Source organism: Lynx rufus, unplaced genomic scaffold, assembly GCF_022079265.1.
Source record: "Lynx rufus isolate CCGP_SWC_20201006 ecotype Redwood Valley unplaced genomic scaffold, mLynRuf1.p SCAF_4, whole genome shotgun sequence".
Taxonomy (NCBI): domain Eukaryota; kingdom Metazoa; phylum Chordata; class Mammalia; order Carnivora; family Felidae; genus Lynx; species Lynx rufus.
Window position 1 is genome coordinate 154,374,720 of NW_025814856.1, and position 22,269 is coordinate 154,396,988.

The 22,269-nt window shown below is 42.8% G+C and overlaps 1 protein-coding gene across 1 annotated transcript in view; it reads right to left on the minus strand.

Moving 5' to 3' along the window:
- Positions 1 to 1,034, minus strand: part of ATP6V0A4 (ATPase H+ transporting V0 subunit a4) — a 70,243-nt gene extending 69,209 nt beyond the window's left edge. Inside the window, exon 1 of the mRNA XM_047096020.1 lies at positions 918 to 1,034. Within this exon, the coding sequence (XP_046951976.1) occupies positions 918 to 1,034 (117 nt within the window). The remainder of the gene's footprint in view (positions 1 to 917) is intronic.
- Between the last annotated feature and the right edge of the window lie 21,235 nt (positions 1,035 to 22,269).

Consider the following 22,269-nt stretch of genomic DNA (forward strand, 5'->3'; position numbering starts at 1 on the left):
CGGAATAGATACTTCCATGCATGAGACAGGTAAGTTACAGGCAAAACACACCTTGATGTTCTTATACACAATCTCCCAAATGCCTCAGCTCTGGTCTTCCTACACTTAGAAAGTCCTCCCACAGTTAAGGTTTCCTTGCTTTTAGTTGGATTTACATCCAAATGAGCCTTGAAATCCTCAGTGGAGTCATGAATATGACAGAATCTTGAAATTGCATAGCTCCATGCAATGTTATCACAACAAAAATTCAGTGTCCTAGTGATGGTGACCCTCAGCTCAGCCCAATAAATGTTATTAAGGAACTGCCTCACATCAGGTCCTGTACTAGAAACTAAGAACACACAGGACAAGACAAGATCCTTCCTGCAGGAGCTTAGTTTTGATTGTGATCTTGGTGAGGAAGTAAAGGAGTAAAGAACGTTGTTCAAAAAAGCTTGGTAAGGATCCAAACCACCTCTGAGAAATGATACCCCAACATCACACTCAAGACTGTCTAGCCCTAGAATGTCACTCTAGGGAGACTGTGCACTTTGTCCTCAGACCAGCTAGTTAGGAACAATTGGTTTCTGTCTTCAGAACAAGGTTTGGTAGTCCACATGCCCAGTGGAGACCTCCAATTCTTTGAAGGTACTATGTAGGAAATAAAGTATAATGCCATCTAACATGTAGTGACTGCATTAGAGCCTCAAAACATTCCTATAGAAGAGATACATCTAGAGGAAAGGAGAACATGTTTGCAAGTCACTTCTCAACGTTATCACAAACCTTAGCAAGAACAACTAGAACCACGTGGAACTCCGTCTATCCCAGCTCCAGGCTCTACTCCCTGAACTTAGTTCACTACCAAGAAGTTGGTGTGAAAGAGTAGTCTACACCCACCCCACCTTCCTCTGGTCTCCCAAGAATGTGGCACCTACATCTTTGAACTGAACCAGTCCAAGCTCCCCAAGCTCAGCCACACAGCAATATGCAGCCTCCACCTGGAGAAACAGCTGGGACAAACACATCTCCTCACTGCGAAACACGGACGCCATCTTGACACAACCTTGGTCTGCAAGAGACAAAGACATCGGGGGGAATAAGAGTATAGAAGCCTTAGGATGAAAACTGGCTTTAGTTGCATTATATTAATATCCGACAGGGGAAAAAAATCCAACAGGAATGACTCTTAATTCTAAAAATATAAACAAAAACAAGATAGCACTTTTCACCACCTATCGGACTGGCAAGAGATTAAAAAATATGAGTAAAGACCCATGTTGTGGACGGTATGAGAGAGCAGGCATCTTCATACACTGTACTTTAGTCTTGGAAGTGTACATTTGGACAGTTTTTTTCAGAGAGCAATTTGTCAGTGCCTATCAAATTTTATAGCACTCATATCTGTGACCCAGGATTTCCACTGCTATTCATCTGGACAAACTTGGAGATGTATGGGAAAATGTATGCACAACGATGTTCCTGATAACATTGTATATCATAATTATAATAAATGGATCTAACCCAGATATCCATCAACAGGACAGTGATTAAGCTGACTCACAGAACCCTGTGCAGTCAGCCAGAACGAAATAAATCTGTATGCATGTCCTCTGTATGGAAAAAGGGTATTCATGTAGAACCCACTCCCACCAAAGGCCCTCTGGACTGATCTACCACTGCCAAGCCAAATCAATTTCCCCAAAGACCAACCTTCTGGAATAACTATCACACCTCCAGAACGGGCCCCTTTTTCTCATTTCATTTTATAATATATACAGTAGCTGCTGTTTGACAGACACTGGGGTTATCCCTTCTCTGCTTTAATTATTCTTGTATCTCTATTTCTCATAGAATCAAGTCTAAAACCCTTGATTTGGCCAACAAAAAGGCTGTGTATCTGGCCTTTGCCTTCCCCTCCAGCTTCATTGCCCTTCACACTGCTCTCTGGACACACAATGTCTCCCGGAGCTCCCTCCTACCTCAGGACCTTTGTCCATGCATTCCCCTAGATTTGGAACCTCACTTTCTTCCTCCCCAAGTCCCCTTGGTTTCCATGCACCCAACACAATCCTGTCATTGGAGCCTCAGTGCAAAGATCCTCTTCTACCCTAAGCCCTTTCAGACCACCACCACCACGTGAAACCAGTACTCCCAGAAGATAAATCATCAGCAACTACTTGTTTCACGTTTGTGTTGCCCACTAACCAGTAAATTCCATGAGGTGAGAACTATGTCATGTTTTCCATTCTATCACCAGTATAGCTCAGCCACAAAGCAGGTTCTCAAAAGTTACTGCCCAATTTATTGACTAGAGACCAAACATCATCCCTCCCTCCAGAATGCATCGCCTGATGCTGCATTTTTTGCCTTTTGACACCTAGATGAATCAAAACTTTTCATACTACCCTCTCTGATAAATAAAGGAATGTTTCCGTAGAAGAGAGACCCAAGACATTAGCATCAAGCAGACCAAGAACACAGTGTAAAGGGCCTTCTTACCCGGGCTTTGTCCCAGCAGGCTCTAGACAGGGATCTGCAGCAGGGCGGGGGCTGCAGCTCTCTGGTACTCCCTCGGCCCAACCCCCCTAGCAGGGAGCCCCCAGAGGCAGCTGTGTTTGGTCAGGGCCTGTGAGTGGCAGGCCTGGGACCAGGATTCCTCGGGTGGCTTCCCTAAGGCAAAGAGCCCCTCCCGGTGCTTCTCCTCCCTAGGTGCCTACAGAGCCCAGAGGCAGCTCTGTTGTATCAACACCTGCCTGGGAGTGAGGAGAACCTGCCTCACCGGCCAGCCCTGCTCAAACCCCCTCCCTCCCCCAGCCACCTGAGCCCAGGGCCACGACCTTGGAGCCCCACCAGGAAGCAGTGAATTTCTCCTGTAAGAAAAGTAACTCACCCCTCGGTGAGCAGTTTTGGGAAAGGTTTCTAGAGGACTTAGAAGGGCCCTAGAGACAACCTTCCAGTGCATCTACTAAGCACATCAAACACTCCTTCTTGTCACTGTAAAATGAAATCGTTTGGGACATGAAAAACAAATCATGCCCACTATCTTATCAACAACTATCTTCAAAAACACTTCACTGGCAACACAAAACAGACAGATAAACACTCAATAGCTACGATTCAGCTTCCAATGTGGCCCAGGTAAAGAGACAGGGCCAGGGGCGCCTGGGTGGCGCAGTCGGTTAAGCGTCCGACTTCAGCCAGGTCACGATCTCGCGGTCCGTGAGTTCGAGCCCCGCGTCAGGCTCTGGGCTGATGGCTCAGAGCCTGGAGCCTGTTTCCGATTCTGTGTCTCCCTCTCTCTCTGTCCCTCCCCCGTTCATGCTCTGTCTCTCTCTGTCCCAAAAATAAATAAACGTTGAAAAAAAAAAATTAAAAAAAAAAAAAAAAGAGACAGGGCCAGACATGACTATTTACCCTTTGACCGAGAATTACTGCCCTGATCAACTTATTTGGTGGAGAGGGGCGAGGAACAGAGGAGTAAAGCAATTACACCGTGTCTCCTGGTTGGGGGTCCTCTGCAGTGGCCACCTTCGTTCACACTAATGAGCTTGGCAAAGCAGCTTTCCTCAAGGGGGTGGGGGGGTGCAGATCCCTTCATGCACCCACCTGGGGTGAGTGGCACATGTACCCTAGAACAAGAAGGGTGTTTTGTTGTTGTTGTTACTTTTTAGAGTGGAAAAATTAAAGCAACCGCAAAAGTACAGAGACCAATATAAGGCACCCCCATATTCACACCGCTTAGCGTCAACTGGTGAATTTTGTATCATCAGTTCTTTTACCCACTTCTCCCACCCACCCCAGGCTACGTTGAAGCTAATCACACACATATTTCTTCTTTCAAAATATTTCAGTATGTATCTCTAAAAGATACATTTTCATATACATATATTATATTATATTATATATATTATATATTATATAATATGCATAATACATATGTAACCTAAAAGATACATTTTCATATACATATATTATATTATATATTATAATATATATATTATATAATATACATAATACATATGTAACCTAAAAGATACATTTCATATAATATATATAATATATATGTAACCTAAAAGATACATATTCATATATATTACATATATAATACACACATATGTAATACCATGGTCACACTTAAAATTCAACAGTAATTCAACAGTAATCAAATATCCCGTCAATATTCAAATGGCCCAGGTTGTCTGAGGTCTTTTTAGTAAGCGCCTCAGGTGATGCTTGTGCGTCATCAAATTAGAACTACTGCTTTTGAGAGCACAGGGTGGACAATCTAACTTTACCTTGGGAGGCAGCAGGGTGAATGCAGGCAGTTTGGGAAGATCAGCTGAGAAGGGGCAGCTTGAACCTGGGGGAGCGGAGGCCAGGGCCCCTGGGGGGAGCAGGTGGCCTGTAGGAAAAGCAATGCTCGGGTTGCTTCAGACACAGAGGTTGGCCAGAGCCGCCCACCCCAACGTGGCGGAATCACTCGAGTCCAGCCTCACCTGGTCAGACTTCTGAAGGCTGAACTCAGGACCCACAGCGCAGAGCAGAAGGATTCGAACTGGCAACTGCAAAGAGAATGCCCGACACTGATTCCGTCTCTCTTGCCAGACGAACTCGAGGCAAGAGGAGCCCCTGCCTCGACTGGTGCCTCCCTCCTCATGTCCCTTCCGCTGCCTACCTCTCATTCTGCTCTTCAGCCCCCCTGGGGTTTGCTGGGTCCCCCGGTCAGTGGGTGGTGCAGACGTCCTCAAATGTCCCGGTGCCCAGGAATCACTGAGGAAGAATATAGACAAAAAGCACACCTCGATGGTTAAGACCAGAGTTTACAACCAAACGACCCGAGCCACGATCCCAGCTCTGCCATTGACCCTGGGGAAGCTTATTTAACCCCAGGTTCCCAGTATCCTCATCTGCAAAGTATAACAGAATATTAATTATTTTGAATGGAGAAGGAGAGGAGGGAGAATGCATTTCAAGGTTTGCTTCTTTTTTTCCCTCCTAAAGCCCTGAGTGGAAAATGCAGAAGGACAACACACTCACAGGACACTGGCAGGACAGTAAATTAATACAATCTGTCTGAAAGGCCACGTGTATATCCTTTGACCCAGCAACCCCACTCTAGGAAGTTCATCCTACGAAAAAATTTGGAAGTTGTATACGGAAATGTAACCACAATAATGTCTATTGCAGCATTATGTGTAATAGGTGTGTAACCATAAATGACCTGAATTCTTTCATCCATTCAATAAATCTTTATTAAGAGTCTACTATGTGGCTCCTTCTGTTAGGGGCTGGGGGGGGGGGGCGGGGCGGGGGTAGGGCAGTGAGTAAGAGACAAGAGTGCCTGCCCTCATGAAGCTTCTTGTCCACGGGGCAAGAGACAAACAGTAAACGAGTAATAAGTTAGCCAGATATCACAGATTATAAAAAGTGCTATTATAGAAAGATAGGCTTTAGAGAAAGGAAGAGAGACTACTTTACATAAGCAGAGAAGGCCATTTAGGCTGAGGTGTGGAAGATTTAAATGAGTCAGTCTTGCAAAAAAAAAAGTGGGGTTGGGGGGCATGGGAGTCAGGGGGTGGCAGGAGGTATTCCAGGCAACAGAAACAGCCATTCAAGAGCAGGGAGGTGTAAGTAACTTCATCCCCACAGCTGATTTATCTGTTGAATGCTTCCTCTGCGCTGGGTATCGTTCCTGCACTTTAGAGTTCCTCAAATTACATCACATGGGCCAATCCATTTAATCGTTTCAATAACCCTAGGAGGCGGACAGTATTCTTATTCTCAAGTCACATATGAGGAAATAGAGGCGCAAAAAGGCCGAGAAAGTGGCCCAAGATCACACAGTCACTCCGGACAGGTCATCTAACACCAGAGTCCCTGTTTACAACTATGCGTGATATTGTTTCATAGTCCAAGAAGGCGCAACACGTTCAAGAAACAGAAAGGAGGCCAATGTGGCTGGGGCATGAGAGGGGTGGGGAGAGGGAGTATAAAGCACGTCAGAGTGGAAACAGGGAGCCACGGAAGTTCTGATGGGCCGATAGGAAATTTGGATTTTGTCCTTTCACTTTTTTTAGGAAATTTTGATTTTATATATTTTGATTATGATTAGGAAATTTTGATTTTATATATTTTGATTATGATTTATATATATTTTATTTTTTATAATCATACCAGGAAGCCCTTGGAAATTGTGAAGCAGAGAAATGACATTACTTAACTGATTCACATTAAAAAAAATTTTTTTTTTTTAACATTTATTTCTTTTTGAGAGACAGAGTGCAAGAGAGAGAGAGCGCACGTGCAAGTGCATGCACGTGGGAGGGGCAGAGAGAGGGAGACAGAGGATCTGTATGTGAGCATACAGCCCAATGTGGGCTCAAACTCATGAACTGTAAAATCGTGACCTCGGCCGAAATCAAGTCAGCCATTTAACCAACGGAGCTACCCAGGCGCCCCAACTGATTGACATTTTTGAAAAATTACTTTGATTCTGCTTCTGGAAAGATGGAGTGGAAACACTTTTTCTTCCCAATAACTAAAACTGAAAACCCGGAACATTATACGTACAAGAAATATTAGAAGACTCTGAAAGGTAGAGAGAAGACAGACCTTCTAGGAACCTGAGGGTGTAAGGAATGACAGAGGCAAGTTCTCTGGGGTTTCTTTTGCCTGTTGTGTTCTAGGCATGGTGCTGCAGAAGCCAGCAAGATAGGCAGATAGAAAAAAAATCCCCAATACAGCCTGCTCTCTCTACCCAAGGCATCAGGAAAGAGGCAGCCTAGTAAGAAAGAAGACTTTCAGATAGTAATCACTCTAATCCAGCCAAACACCACAGAAAAAACTGTGATTCTATGCCCACCCATGTCAGCAAAGCCCAAGTGGGGAGAGCCCAGTCTTCTACCCTCCCCCACGTGCACCAAAGCAACACCTTCCAGTATCGTGTCAGAGAAGGCCAAGTGCGGAGTCTGAACTCCCAGACCCACCCTGTGGTAATAAGACACCCTTTGTTAACCTCACTGGGTGATGTCAGAGGAGATCTAATGGGAACTTTCCCGATTGCCACTGGCAATGAGGCCACCCCCTCATTGAGGTCATGTGGGGAGCAGTAACCAGGCACTCCTCTCCTCCTAGCCAGGGTCTTATCAGCACAGGTATAATGAATAGAAAAATAAAGTAGGAGAAACCACTCTAGTTAATTTCAAGACTTACCATACAGCTACAGTAATCAAGATTGTGGTGCTGGGGGAAAGACAGACAAACAGGTGAATGCAGGAAAATAGAGAACCCAGAAACAGACCAACACAAGTCAGGCCAACTGATTTTTGACACAAGTGGAAAGCATTTCAGTAGAGGAAAGATCACCTTCTCAGCAAATGGTGCTAGAGCAAACGGACATCCACAGGCCAAAAATGGAACAAAGACCTAACAACCCTCACACCCTTGACAAAAATTAACTCAAAATGGATCAGGGATAAATTTCAAATGTAAAACTATAAAATTTTGAGCAGAAACATAGTAGAGCATTTTCAGAACCGAGGGTTTGGTGAAGAGTTCCTATAACAAGACACATAAATTGCTATCCACAAGAGAAATAAAAAAAAATTAATTCAAAAATTTGCTGTGCAAAAGATTCTAGAAAAAAGGATAAAAAGACAAGCTCAAGACTGGAAGAAAATATACGCAAGTCACGTATCTGATAAAGGACTCATACCTAGAATTTATCAAGTTTTCAAACTTCAACAAAATATCAAGCAATCCAACTGGAAAAATGGGCCAAAGCCATACGACATTTTACCTAAAAAGATGTACAGATGGCCACTAAGCACAGGAAGAGACGTTCAACATTATTAGCCATTAGGGAAATACAAATTAAAACCACGATGAAATATCAATATATACCTATCAGAACAATGACAAATAATAAATAGTGACAATTCCAAACACTGGCAAAAATGTGGACAGACTGGATGTGTCATGCGTTGCCAGTGGAAATGTAAAATGGTACACTCTGAGAAACTGTTTGGCAGTTTTTAAAAAAAATATTTGTTTTTAATGTTTATTTATTTTTGCGAGACTGAGACAGAGTGTGAGATCAGGAGAGGGAGAGGGAGACACAATCTGAAGCAGGCTCCAGGCTCCGAGCTGCCAGCACAGAGCCCGACGCGGGGCTCAAACCCACAAGCCACAAGATCATGACCTGAGCCAAAGTCAGATGCTTAACCGACTGAGCCACCCAGGAGCCCCTGTTTGGCAGCTTTTTAAAAAAAACTAAATATGCACTCTCCTTAGGACCCAGCAATCACACTCATGCTATTTATCCCAGAGAATGGAACTTATGTTCACCCCTAAAAAATCTATACATCAATCATAGCAGTTTCATTCGTAATAGCCCAGAACTGGAAACAACCAAAATATCCTGCTTATGGTATATTCATACCTGAGAACACCACTCAGCACTAAAAGCAATAACTATTGATAAACACAACAACCTGGATAGATCTCAAGGTGATTAAGTGAAAAAAAAAAAAAAAACCAATCTGAAAAAGTCATGCAGTATATGATTCCAGTTAGACAACATTCTCTAAATGACAAAAATTATAGAGATGGAGAAGAAATTACTGGTTGTTAGGCATTAGGAATGGTCATGGTGGTGGTGTATGTGTGTGTCTATGAGGGAGCAACATGAGGAAAATCTTCATGGTGACAGAACAGTTCTATAGCTTGACTACGGTGCCGGAGATGTGAATCTATACACGTGATAAAATGACACAGAACCATATACAAGCTTTCTATCATTGTCAGTTTCCCCACGTAAATAACCAATGGGGAAAACTGCTTGAAAGGCACACAAGACCTCCCTGTACTATTTGCAGCTTTCTGTAAAATCTGTAATTATTTCAAAATAAAAGGTTAAAAAAAAAAGATTTCAGAAAGAGCAAAGAAGAATTGTGCTTAGCTGGCGTTATACAGTGGAGAGAGGACAGAGACAAATCTCTGGAGATGTGTGTTCTAAATCAAAGTAGCCCGGGAGGTTTGAGTGGCCCCAGGGAAGGCAGCTACCCATCAGGAGACTCAGTTCCTTCACTGGAAAAGGATCCTAAGCCAGATTGGTGGTTTTCAAACTGGTGCACAGAACCCTGGAGATTTTGCAGAACCCTCTTCAGGGGCCGCTTTGAGGAAGAAGTAAAAGATCAAGACGGTTAAGCGAACTCTGACACATCTCTGTGATAGAATATAGTGCAGCTATTAAAATAGCATGAAAAGCATTCTATAGACAAGGAAGCAGGTTCTTGGAACGCTGTTGATAAACAGTATTTTATGAAACAGTATCATTGAACTTTCTTCAACATGTATAATCAATACAGGAAAGATGTGGAAGGAACTATACTGAAATCATCGTGGTGGATAGGATTTGGATTTAGATTTATGTGTTTTGTCCTTTTCTTTATTCCCTGATATTTCTGTAACAAACACATAAAGCTCGTATATTACAGGTCTTCAACTTTGGGGCCAGAAGGCTTTTGGATTTCAGAATGTCGTCTATTTTAGAAAGTTAAGCCAGGTATATACTATATGTTATATAACACCACATGGGCCCTGGGGGCAGCACGCTGTAATCAAAGCATGTTAATCCTTCTGTACTTAAATATATACATCCTCACTATGAAGAATCAATAAAAATTACACATGCCTCACGTTAAATCAGGTCAGACTGTGCTGCCACGTGCATAAAAACATCTTTGTTTTCAGAGCTTTATGGATTTCTGGAGAGCAGATCACAGATTATGGACCATAAAGACAAAAACAGTACAAGAAACTGCTTTGAGGGGAAACTTTAAGCCCTTGGTGATGCAATGTTACAAAACAAAATGTCAACTTGAGCGGGCCTCATATTCACAGCTGTATAAGTAATAAAATGGACCTGGACCTAGAGACTGATCAGACAAAAGAAGAGAGGGAAGGTAACAGTTGTACGAGAGTAAGGATAGAAACGGCACCGATTTCATTTCCATGGAGCATTACTGGTGCTCGCTGAGTGCCTCTCAGAGGCCAGCACAACGCTAAGCATCTACAGATGCTCATGAAGCATGTCTTGATGCTTACTCATCCAGGGCTTATTTATGGGGCACCCCCAGTGCGGCAGGCCCTGTTTTAGGCTCTGCAGACACAGCAGGAAATACAACCAAGTCGCTGCTTTTTTTATTTATTTATTTATTTTTAATGTTTATGTATTTCTGAGAGAGACAGAGACAGAATGCGAGCGGGTTGGGGCAGAGAGGGAGGCACAGAATCCGAAGCAGGCTCCAGGCTCCTAGCTGTCAGCACAGAGCCCAAAGCGGGGCTTGAAGCCACGAGCTGTGAGATCATGACCTGAGCTGAATTCGGACACTCAACTGACTGAGCCACCCAAGCGCCCCAAAGTCACAGCTTTTATGGAGCTTATGTTTTAGTGGAGATGGGAGAGACCAAAAAGAAACAAGTATTCAATTCAAAAGATAATGTCAAACGCCGATAAACTGAGAAGAGCAGCGTGAGCATATTATCTGGAGATTAAAAAAAAAATTTTTTTTAATGTTTATATTATTTTTGAGACACAGAGAGACAGAGCATGAGCAGGGGAGGTGCAGAGAGAGAGGGAGACACAGAATCCGAAGCAGGCTCCAGGCTCTGATCTAACAGCACAGACAGAACCTGATGTGGGGCTCAAACCCTCGAACCCATGAACCGTGAGATCATGACCTGAGCCGAAGGCGGTCGCTCAACCGACTGAGCCACCCAGGCGTCCCTGGAGATTTTGAAAGTAACCACAAAAGGAAAAAATTAGTCAAGAGTAAGAACAAGGCTGCAGATGGAATGGAGAGGGAGGAGATTTGAGCATTGCTCTTTCAAACCCTTTGTACGACTTGATTTTTACAGTTTGTATCTATCAGCTAATTTGAAGAAAATCAAACATTTAATTAAAACGACAATAAAATAAAATAATCTCAAAAATATTGACTGAGCAACTATGAAGTGCCAGGCAAGGCACTAGGCACTTAAGGTACGAATTGGGCAAAACAGTGCCTGTTGTGGTAAACTCTAGCAGGGCAGGCAAAAGTAATAATCCTAATATCAATGGCAAACAGATGATGCCCACTACGGGCAAATTTAAGACAAAACCCTAAGAGATAGGTATTATTAAAACCCTCGTTGTTATTGTTTGTCTGGTTTGCAGATTAGCAATCCGAGATGGGTAACACATTCAAGGTTGCTCACTAGCAAGTGGTAGAGAGGGGACTTGAACCCAGGTAGTGTGGCCCCAGAGCTGAGATAGTCTAGTCTCAGTAATCAAATTATTAAATAACCACGGGGACAAATGTGTCAGAATGAAGATGGGTACACTGAAGGAGAGAACACAGCTCTTTAAGTCGTGTAACTTGACTCCTTCTTGGGGAAAGAAGGCAGTATACACAGGGCAGAGAGAATGAGGGGGTGGGGACAAAGCGGGCAGGATGAGGACATGATCTGCAGGCTGTATTAAGGACTGTGCCTTTATCACAAGAGCATCTGGGGCCCTTGACGGCTCTGAAGCAGGTAGGGTAGGAGTAAATGGCACAACTTGGAAAACATATTTATTTTTTTTAACGTTATTTATCTTGAGAGAGTGAAGAAGGGGCAGAGGGAGAGAGAGAATCCCAAGCAGACTCTGAGCTGCCTGCAGAGCCTGACAAGGGGCTCGAACCCACAATCCAGGAGATCACGACCCGAGCTGAAATCAAGAGTCTGATGCTTAACTGACTGAGCCACCCAGGCGCCCCAGAAAACACGTTACTAACTGCAGAGTGGACGCAAGGAGAGGCAATCCCCGCAGCAGACAGAGCAGTTCTGAGACCAGCACTGTGGCCCAGGCAAAAGACGAAATATTGTTTCATCGTTAATATCCCGTGTGACAAAATGGAAAGCACACATAAAGCCCTTTTGTGGCATAACGAAGTAAGAAGAGTGATGGTTTGACTTGCCAGCTGAATTAGCTATTTTGACAGAACACCATTCTTACTTGAAAAGAACAGCTGACACACTGTGGTTATTCAGACATAGGCATTTGGCAGGCATTTTCTCAGAAATGATCCAAATGATTCTGTCACTTCAAAGGCAAACAACTGACATTGTTTGTTGCCAGTGATGAAATTCTAACTCTCAAACAACAATTAACATTTTGGAAAACTTTTATGCGCCCACATGAACGTGACAGCTTCTCAATGCAAACAACTTTTCTGATGAGGATATTTCTGTGGGGATATTTATAAATGTGAGTTTTAAAAGTTATTGTATAATGAAACGGCACAGCATTTGGGAGATCTGCAAAACTCAATGAACCATTATTTCCCAAATGCCCAGTGCATGATGTTATAAAGTCATGCTTGGGCAAACGATCCATTGAAAAGTACATGCTTAACCAAGGGATTTTAATGAAAAGGTCATTGATTTGGTTTCAGAGTCCACACTGCAACTAAGCTTTTAAAAAGTACTACTTGTTGGGGCACGTGGGTGGCTCAGTCAGTTAAGCGTCTGACTTCTGCTCAGGTCATGATCTCACAGTTCCTGGGTTCCAGACCTGCGTGGGGCTCTGTGCTGACAGCTCAGAGCCTGGAGCCTGCTTCGGATTCTGTATCTCCCTCTCTCGCTCTCTACCTTCCCCTGGCTCACACTCTGTCTCTCTCTCTCAAAAATAAACATTAACAAAAATTTTTTTAAAAGGCCTATAGTATCAAAGAAAAATGTCCACAACTACTGAAAAGTCTAGTAAAACATTTTTCCTGGGATGAATCACTAAATTCTACTCTAGAATTAGTAGTGAATTCTACTACTGTAGTAGTGTTAGTTATTACACTATATGGTAACTAACTTGAATTTAAATAAAATTAAAAAAAAATTTTTTTTCCCTTTCCAAAAACTACTTAGTTACGTGAGACCAGATTTTCATTGTATATTTCAAAAAAAAATAACATAGAGCAATGAGCTGAATGTAAAAATAGATATGCAAAAGACACCCAGCTGTCTTCTATTGGTCACACATTAAAGAGATTTGCAAAAGAAAGCAATCAGTGCTACTCTTCACGAAACTGTTTTGGAAAATACAGTACTTTCATAAAAAGAGGTGTTTATACTAACATAATAAACAGGTTCATATGAATTTAAATGAGTTCATACACAAGCATTTTTAAATTTCTCAGTTTTAATTCCTAGTGTGGGAAATATTAGTAGATAGGATCCACATAAGCCAAAGCTCTTTGGGGTTCTCAATAATGTTTAACAGTGAAGAGGCTTCTAGACCAACACATTGGTCCGCCACTGGCCTGGGGTTTATCAGCTCACTAGAACTGCCTCGACAGGGGACACCACAAACTGGGTAGCGTAAACAACAGAACTCATCGTCTAGGAGTCCTGGAGGTGGACGTCTAAGATCAAGGTGATGGGGGTGGGGCGTTATGATTCCTTCTGAGACTATGGGGACGAATCTGTTCTATGCCTCTGACCTGGCTGCTGGTGATTCGCTGGCCATCTCTGGGGTTCCTTAGCTACAGAAGCCTCTGGGATCTGACTTCATCTTCACATGTGTGTGTGTCTGTGTCCAAATCTCCCCTTTTAATAAGGACATGTTGGTTGGGGGCAGGGGACCAGACTACTCCAGTAAGAGTATGACTTCATCTTAACTAATTACCTCTACAAAGACCCTATTTCCAAATAAGGTCACATTCTCAGGTGCGGGGTTAGGACTTCGACATATGAATGGGGGGGGGGGGGGTGGAGGACACAATTCGGTCTGTGACAAGGGGGAAGCAGTGAAATCAGGGCTGAGTGTGGGAGACCTGAAAGGTTCCAAGGCAGGACAGAGGAGACGGACCAGGAATGGAGATCGAGGAGAACAGTCAGAAGAAAGAGAATTCGAGAGAAGTGTCTCAAGAATCGTGGAGGGCTCACACAACAGGAGAGCTGAGAAGCATCTGGAGGTGCCTGGTGACACTTATGGACCTCCTTCAGGGGCATGAAGGAGGCAGAATTCAGAGACTGGGGAACTGGGAAGTCACTGGCCGGTGAAGAAAGACAATACCAACAACTCTTCCAAAATACCAGGCTGTGAAAAGGAAGGAGGGAGCAGGGAAGGAACTGAGGAGAAAATTAGCCTTGTGGGAAGATTTCCTCTATTTTTTTCAAGGAAGAGACAGTTAATAATCCAAGACAATTCTGTGAGCTCTAGGGGCCCAGCACGTGTAGAAACTGGCAACTTCTACTTTTCCTGATCTTTTAGGTGCTTGTGGCACAATCACCTTGAATCCCATAAAGGTATCTTTTACATCTCTCTGCAAGTGTCCCGACTGAGCTCGGTATCTTACACGCAGCATTTCATAGCATCGCTGACTCACGCAAGGTCGGAACGATTCAAGTGCGAGCACCCACAGTCCAGGTGGTCTAGGACCAAAGTAAACTTCCCAGATTCTCTCCTGTGATCTCAACAGTGGAGGAAGGAGAGAAAAGGGGAGAGGAGAGCCCTTCACAGTGATGAGCCTCAAGAGGGTTTCCGGCGATGGGCAGAAAAGAGCCAAAGACTGAGTCCTGACCACTCACTGGCCTGAAAGCATCCTTCCTTATTTATTCATTTAAAGATTTTATTTTCTTTTTTAAGTTTATTTATTTACTTTGAGAGAGAGGGCCAGCAGGGGAGGCGCGGAGAGAGAGGGAGAGAGAGAATCCCAAGCAGCCTCCGCACTCCAAGTGCAGATCCCCACACAGGGCTGAAACTCACGAACCGTGAGATCATGACTTCAGCCCTGATCAAGAATAGGATACTTAACCAACTGAGGAACCCAGGCACCTCTCAACCCAATGCTTTAAAGGAAAGTGACACTTACAGTTGGCACGAGGTCTTGAGGGAAACAACCCCCTTAGAACAGAATCAATCCCCTAAGGCCACCTGTAAGAGTACTGTTTTGGACATTTAGTGGTTTCGTACCACTACTCCTGTTCTTTAGGCAAGTCTGGGGCACAATGCCAGTTTGGGCCACTTTACACTTGTCTGGGCAGGTCTCAGGCGAGGCACTTTTGTGCCCGAGGACATTCTATAAGGTGGCTCTTGACCAGCTAGAGAGGCGAGCACTCCCCGTACATCTCTTCAAAGTGGACATTCCTTTAAACAAAGGGCCCCCTTTGTTCCTGTATCCCTCTACCGGGGATTAGGAAGATACTGTGTACGACCACATGTTCAGCGGTACAGGATCAACTTTCAGGAGATCATTATAATTTAAAAAATGAAAAGGGGTAAGTGGAGAGCAAGCTAAAATGCTTGCAAGGAATTTAATCCAAAAATAAAATTGTAGCTGCAGAAGTAACAACCTGATTCTCCACAAACAGTGTCTGATTTTTCTGAACTGAATTCCGGCCAGATGACCTTCCTTCACGTAATTGATTTTAACATCCACTTACCTAGCAGTTCCCATCACTGGCCAGGCACTGACCCCAACATCCACAAACCTTCACAATATGCGTTAATGGAGACAAAGTACTAGAGACAGAGAATGGCTTGAGGTTGCTAAAAAGAGAGGGAATGACATTCAACTCACACACACACACACACACACACACACACACACACACACACAAATGCAATTTGTTGACAGTAATGTCCAAGATTCACGTCATCAGCACACTGAAGTCAGTGTTCTCTGTGCTGAAACCAGAATCATCTCCTGCCGCGTACATTCCCTTTCCCTCCTGGCCGTGGACTCCCTCCAGTGAGTGTCAGAGGGAACAATGGCGCACATCCAACATCAGGTGGGTCCTCACGGATGTTCTACACCTTTCTGTCCCCCAGATCATGCCCTAAAAAAGAAAGAGCCCTCCAACGTCTCTCACTGACTGGCACACTCTCTTCTCCCCTCCATCTCATCTCACCTCCTTCCCCTCAGTACAAGGCTGAGTCTCATTCCTTAGGAGAAGACCCTCCATCATGGAACCCTCCCGCATCCTTTTTCTCCACCTCCACGTTTCCTGACCTGGTCTCTCTGCCTCTCCTCTCCAGAGCAAGCAAACCCACTTTACACCCCTTTCATTCCTGTCTTCACTTGCCAAGTCATAGACTGACTGGAAGTGAGATATAGGAAAGTAAAATTTCATCATGAAGAGAAGAGAATGCCTCAACGTTTGTCATGGATGCGTTTTACCCATCAGATCTCCAAATTTGTCACTCGGGAGCCTCCCCAGTTATTTTTCTGTAATAATACTTTCCCCCAAATCCACTGGTGAGGCTCTTTTCAGCACAATTCCCACCTCTAGTTTCTTCTCCATTTAATATACTGTGTTGAGCAGGGTCACAGAATTGTACCCCTGGAGGAAAACTTTGAGATCCTCTAGTCCAATCCCCTTGCTTTAGGGATGAGTAAACGACCCCAGGGGGTGAAGGGATGTGCCTAGTCCTGCAGCAAATTAGTGGCAGAGCCTGACGCAGAATATGTGCCCCTGATTCTCATGCTCTCTTCATAGCTTTCCTGTTTGTTTCTCAAAGGACATAACATCCCTTTGTATCAGGTACTATATGTAGCAGAACCAGTTTGTCCCCTCTGGAGAGTCCTGGGGATCCCAGACAAAGATTTTCTCACCGAGGATTGAAGGCAACATTTCCCTGGATTTTTCCCCAAGTGACTCCCTCCCAGAGAACCCCCACCACATCTCTTGGGAAGCATCATCACCAAGGTTACATGACTTCCCCCAAGGTCACACAGAGGGTGACAACGTGAAAAGGGAACCCAGGACTCCTGACTCAGGGCTGGTTGTCCAAGCCACAGGCAGCCTGGACAAGAGACAGATGGTGAAGGAAGGTTACAGAAGAGACCAGAAGACATGGCCGGAGAGAAGAAGGTGGATGCCAGGAAGGAAGGCCAACAATCTCTGACTCGGCTCTCTGGTCCTTTTTACTTTTCACATGGACAAACTGGAAAAGAAAAACTGGCTGAGTGTTTACCACAAACGTGTAGTTTATTTCCCCAAAACCTTAGCTTAAAATTACTCTTTGAGAACACGCATCTCTGTTTATTAAACACAAAATGAATCTGACCACACGCAGTGTTGTGCCAACAGAAATATTTTGTACAAATGGTAAGGCTGGGAATGAAGGAGCCAGAAATAGCCACTCATAGGGCTGCAGAGCTGAACAGGATCTGCCCTCCTACTGTTTATTAACTTCACCTTAAAATGCCCTTACCTGTTTGATGCTAGTAACTCACTAACTTTTCTAACAGGTAGAGCTATCCCACAGTGGAACTGGCTGCCTTAACAATTGGTAAGAAGCCTGCTACTTGAGGCATTTTAGCAGAAGTCCAAGTCACAACCTTGAGAGCCAGGAGAAGTCAAATGCAGCCATACCAAACTCTCTAACTTCTCCTTTCATTGCAGGAGAGGATCCTTACTAGGTTAAGGATTGGGCCAGACGGCTTCTAGATCCCTTTCCAACATTGAGAGTCTATGGGGTTTTTTTTAATTTTTTTTTTTAATGTTTACTTATTTTTGACAGAGAGAGAGACAGAGCATGAGCAAGGGAGGGGCAGAGAGAAAGAGGGGGACACAGAATCCAAAGCAGACTCCAGGCTCTGAGCTGTCAGCACAGAGCCCGATATGGGGCTCAAACTCACAGACTGAGATCATGACCTGAGCTGAAGTCGGACACTTAATGGACTGAGCCACCCAGGTGCCCCAATACAACTTGAAATTTGATTAAGATTTTTCTTTAATGCAACCAAGGATTTCCTGACATTGAAAATTTTCCCACACAACCAGATAGGTACTGTTAAATGTAGTCTATCTGCTCTGTTGTGACTGTATTGCTTTCCTGTGAAATATCCTTTTTTAAAATATATTAATTTGAGGGGCACCTGACTGGCTCAGTCGGTAGAGCATGCAACTCTCGATCTTAAGGTTGTGAGTTCAAGCCCCCACATAGGTGGTAGAGATTACTTAAAAATAAAATCTTTAAAATAAATGAATAATTAAATAAAATGTATTAATTTGATTTTATTGCCTGATTATAAGAGTAATATGTGTTCACTGCAGAAAATTTGAAAGACACATAAAAGTGTAAAGAAGAAAATAAAAATTGTCTCAAAGTGTTAATTCTAGATATGGCTACTGCTGACATCTTGATAGGATGCTTCCCAAGCTTTTTCTTTGCCTATGCATGTGTAATAAATAGCTGGAATCCCACTGAATATATAGTTTCACATCCTGCTCTTTCTGCTTTGTATTACATAGCAAGTGTTTTTCCAAATCATTAAATATCAAAGGAAAAAAATATATCATTCTAAAACATCATTTTAAAAGCTCTCTTTGGGTACCTGGGTGGCTCAGTCGGTCAAGCATCTGACTTTGGCTCAGGTCATGATCTCATGGTTCATGGGTTCAAGCTCTGTGTCAGGCTCTGGGCTGACAGCTCAGAGCCTGAAGCCTGCTTCGGATCCTGTGTCTCCCTCTCTCTTCCCCTCACTTGCTCACACTCTGCCTCTCAAAAATAAATAAATGTTAAAAAAAATTTTTTTAACAGATAGAATCTATCTTTTATTCCGCTATAAGGTGCTTCTAGGCTTTCATTTTCACAAATATTATAATGTTGAGGTAGAGAATCTTGGATATACGTTTTTATGCTCATCTCTATTTCCCTGGGGAAAAAAAATTTCCAATGAGCCTCACATAGAAAGAAAGGTGACTAAAATAAATTGACCCTTACAAAGTCTACAACTTAGCTACAAATAGGCCAATATCGGAGACTAGACATATGGTAACACAATGTTGTTGGCCCCAAGTACCTGACTAAGGCAACCCAACCAAAACAAAAACAAAAAACAAAAAAACAACAAAAAACAACAAACAAAAAACCCCATGACTCATCCTACTTATTTTTACAATATGTGTAATTGCAATTATGCACACAATAAAAATAACCAGGTACATAAGGAAACACAGCAACATGGATGAAAACCAGCAGAAATAATAGACAAAAGAAACAGATCAATGGGGGTGAACAAATATTAAAGTTATAAAACAGATTTTTAAAAATTATGGTTACTCTGTTCACAAATATGAAAAATGAGACTGTATAACAAAAAGTTATTTCATAGTGGACAAAATGGAAATTCTAAAACTAACATAACTGAAATTAAGAACCCAATGGGTAGTTATAAAAATAAATTAGACACAGATGATAAGAGTTCTAATAAAAGATAGGTGGCTCAGTTGGTTGAGCATCCAACTTTGGCTCAGGTCACAATCTCACAGTTCATGGGCTCGAGCCCCACGTTGGGCTCTGTGTTGACAGCTCAGAGCCTGGAGCCTGCTTTGGATTCTGTGTCTCTCTCTCTGCCCCTCCCTGCTCCCACTCTGTCTCTGTCAAACATGAATACGTTAAAAATTTTTTTAAATATACAGGGCTGAAGAAAATATTCAGAATAAAGCCCATGAAAACAAAAGGATAGAGAATAAAGGAAATAGTAAGAGAATTAGAGTCTGCAGTGGAGAGAAAAGAATGGGACGGTAGTATTTGATGGCCGACAATGTCTCAGTACTGATGAAAAACCTCAAGCTCCATATTCACTTGTCTACAAACCTCAAGCAAGACAATTAAAAAGAAATCCATGCTTGAACACACTGTAATAAAATTTCTGAAAACCAAAGACAACACAAGAATTTTACAAATAACCAAAGATAAAAGAGACAAATTACTTATAAGGGAGGGCAGTTAGATGAACAGTTCTCAACATAAACAGTGGGAGTCAAAAGAAATAGAATCATATTTTTAAAGCACTGAAAGAAAATATCTGTCAACCTAGAATTCTACACTCAGTGAAAATAACTTTCAAGAATAAAGGAAGACGAGAACATATCGTGACGAACAAAAACTGACAGCATTACTCACTCCACTGAGGGAATACTTAAGAAGAAGCATCATAAATGGAAGACCAGACATGCAGAAATGACTCAAGGAACAATAAATTGGTAAATATGTGGATAAATTTAAGTAAACATTCACTGAATAAAAAAGTAATAATGAGGGGCGCCTGGGTGGCTCAGGGGTTAAGCTTCAGCTTAGGTCATGATCTCACAGTTTGTGAGTTCAGGCCCCGCGTCAGGCTCTGTGCTGATGGCTCAGAGCCTAGAGTCTCCTTAGGATTCTGTGTCTCCTTCTCTCCCTGTCTCTCCCCAACTTGTGCTCTGTCTCTGTCTCTCAAAAATAAATAAATGTAAAAAAAAAAAAAAGTAATAATGAGTTACCAAGTTAAAAAGATATGTATATAGTTAAAATACATGACTGTAATGATAGAACAATCAGGAATGGACAGGTAGAATTAAAGTTCCAAGCTCTTCCCATTATTTGGGAAGATGGTAAAAGTATCAATTAATATTAGACTTTGATAAAGACAAGAAAACATGTAGTAATCTCTAAAAAAAGGGAATAAAAGACTCAACCCAAAAGTGGTGAGCAAAAAGAGAAAAGAGATATAAAACAGATGGGAAAACCAAAGAGCACTTGTAAGACAGAACTTCAAATCTAAACTGATCAGTAAACACATGCCAAGGTAAACAGATTATGCGGCCAAATTAAAGACGAAGATTGTAAGACTGGGTTGTTGTTGTTTTTTTTTTAAGTCCTACACTATGTTTTTATAAGGTATACTCCTAAAACATAATAAGAATTTGCAAAAATTCAAAGACATGATGGGAAAAGATTCAGCATGCAAAACTAAGCAAAAGAAAGGTGGTATAGTAACATCAGACAAAGTAAACTTGATGGCACAAAGTATTACTAGGGATAGAGAGGGGTATTTCAAAATGACTTTTTAAGGAAGGTTCAGTTCACTGGGGTGTCAATTCTATATTTGCATGAGGCCTAATTACAGCCTCCAATATTTAGTACAAAAACAGACAAAACTACAAAGCAAAGAGACAAACCCACAATCATCTGTCTCAGTACTCAACTGAATAAGCAGACCAGACTTTTAAAAACAGGAAAAATACAGGAGATGTGAACCACACAATTAGCACTCCTGATCTGATGGACTTAAACGGAACACTGAACCCCACAACTACATGACACATTCTTTTCAATCACTGCCAAATATTTACCAAAAAAATGGCCATACGATGGTTGTTAATGAATAGCAAAACATAGAAATCATCAAAGTATGTTCACAGATTGCAGGGCAATCCAAGAAAATGGGGGCAGGGAGGGGATGAGATCCAGGACCCACATGGAAGATGGCTTTAGCCAAGAGGAAATCCCATCCTTCTGTTAACCCCACTTCTGTCTGGTACAAACAGAAGCATTAGTGCAGATGAATGAATTATCCTGGGAACTGTTCAGAAATGGTTCCAAATGGAGGGCTCTAGACCTTGTTTACCTTGTTACTTTGATCAACTCTATGGCATGATCTCCAGATTGGACTTCATTTTTCTTAAAAGTGTACTCCTCAATCTCTCCAAATTATAGAGCCATAATGGAACAGCAGTGAGTGTGGTTAACTAGATCCTGCTCAGGTGAAACTACATGTTTCAGTCCTGTGAGCAGCTGGAGATTGGCAATTATTTTGTGAAAACACATTCTGACAAAGCCCTCTGCAGGAAGAGCTATGGACCTATCTCTGGTCACAAGTTAGAATATAGCAGGCATAGTTGTATTTGGGGCCAAGATTCTCTTTAGGACAGGTTAATTGGAAACGAAAGCCCCAAGTTCATTTAAATTTTTTTAACGTTTATTTATTTTTGAGAGAGAGAGAGAGAGAGAGAGAGACAGTGTGCAAGCAGGGGAGGGACAGAGAGAGAGGGAGACACAGAATCTCAAGCAGGCTCCAAGCTGTCAGCACGGAGCCCGACTAGGGGCTTGAACCCACAAACCGTGAGATCATGATCTGAGCCGAAGTCGGACGCCCAACACCCAACCAACTGAGCCACCCAGGCTCAGTTCAAAGCCCCAAATTCAAAGACAGTAGTCTCTTCCCAGAGATGGAAGGGATGGGAAAGGGGCCTATCAGAATCACAAGGGAAGCTTCCTTAACATAAAATATTCTACCCATAGGAGGCCACTTCAGGCCACAGAATGCTGGGTTTCAGTCTTTTGGCACAGGGAACACTGTGCCCCCTTCTTCTCTTTTTTTACATGCAATGTTATCAGGGAAAGCAGATAAAATCGGAGGCACTGAGGGCCATGGAATCCCCACCCCTCTGGCCAATTCCATCCCAATCACCACCATGGAGCCTGGCCACAAA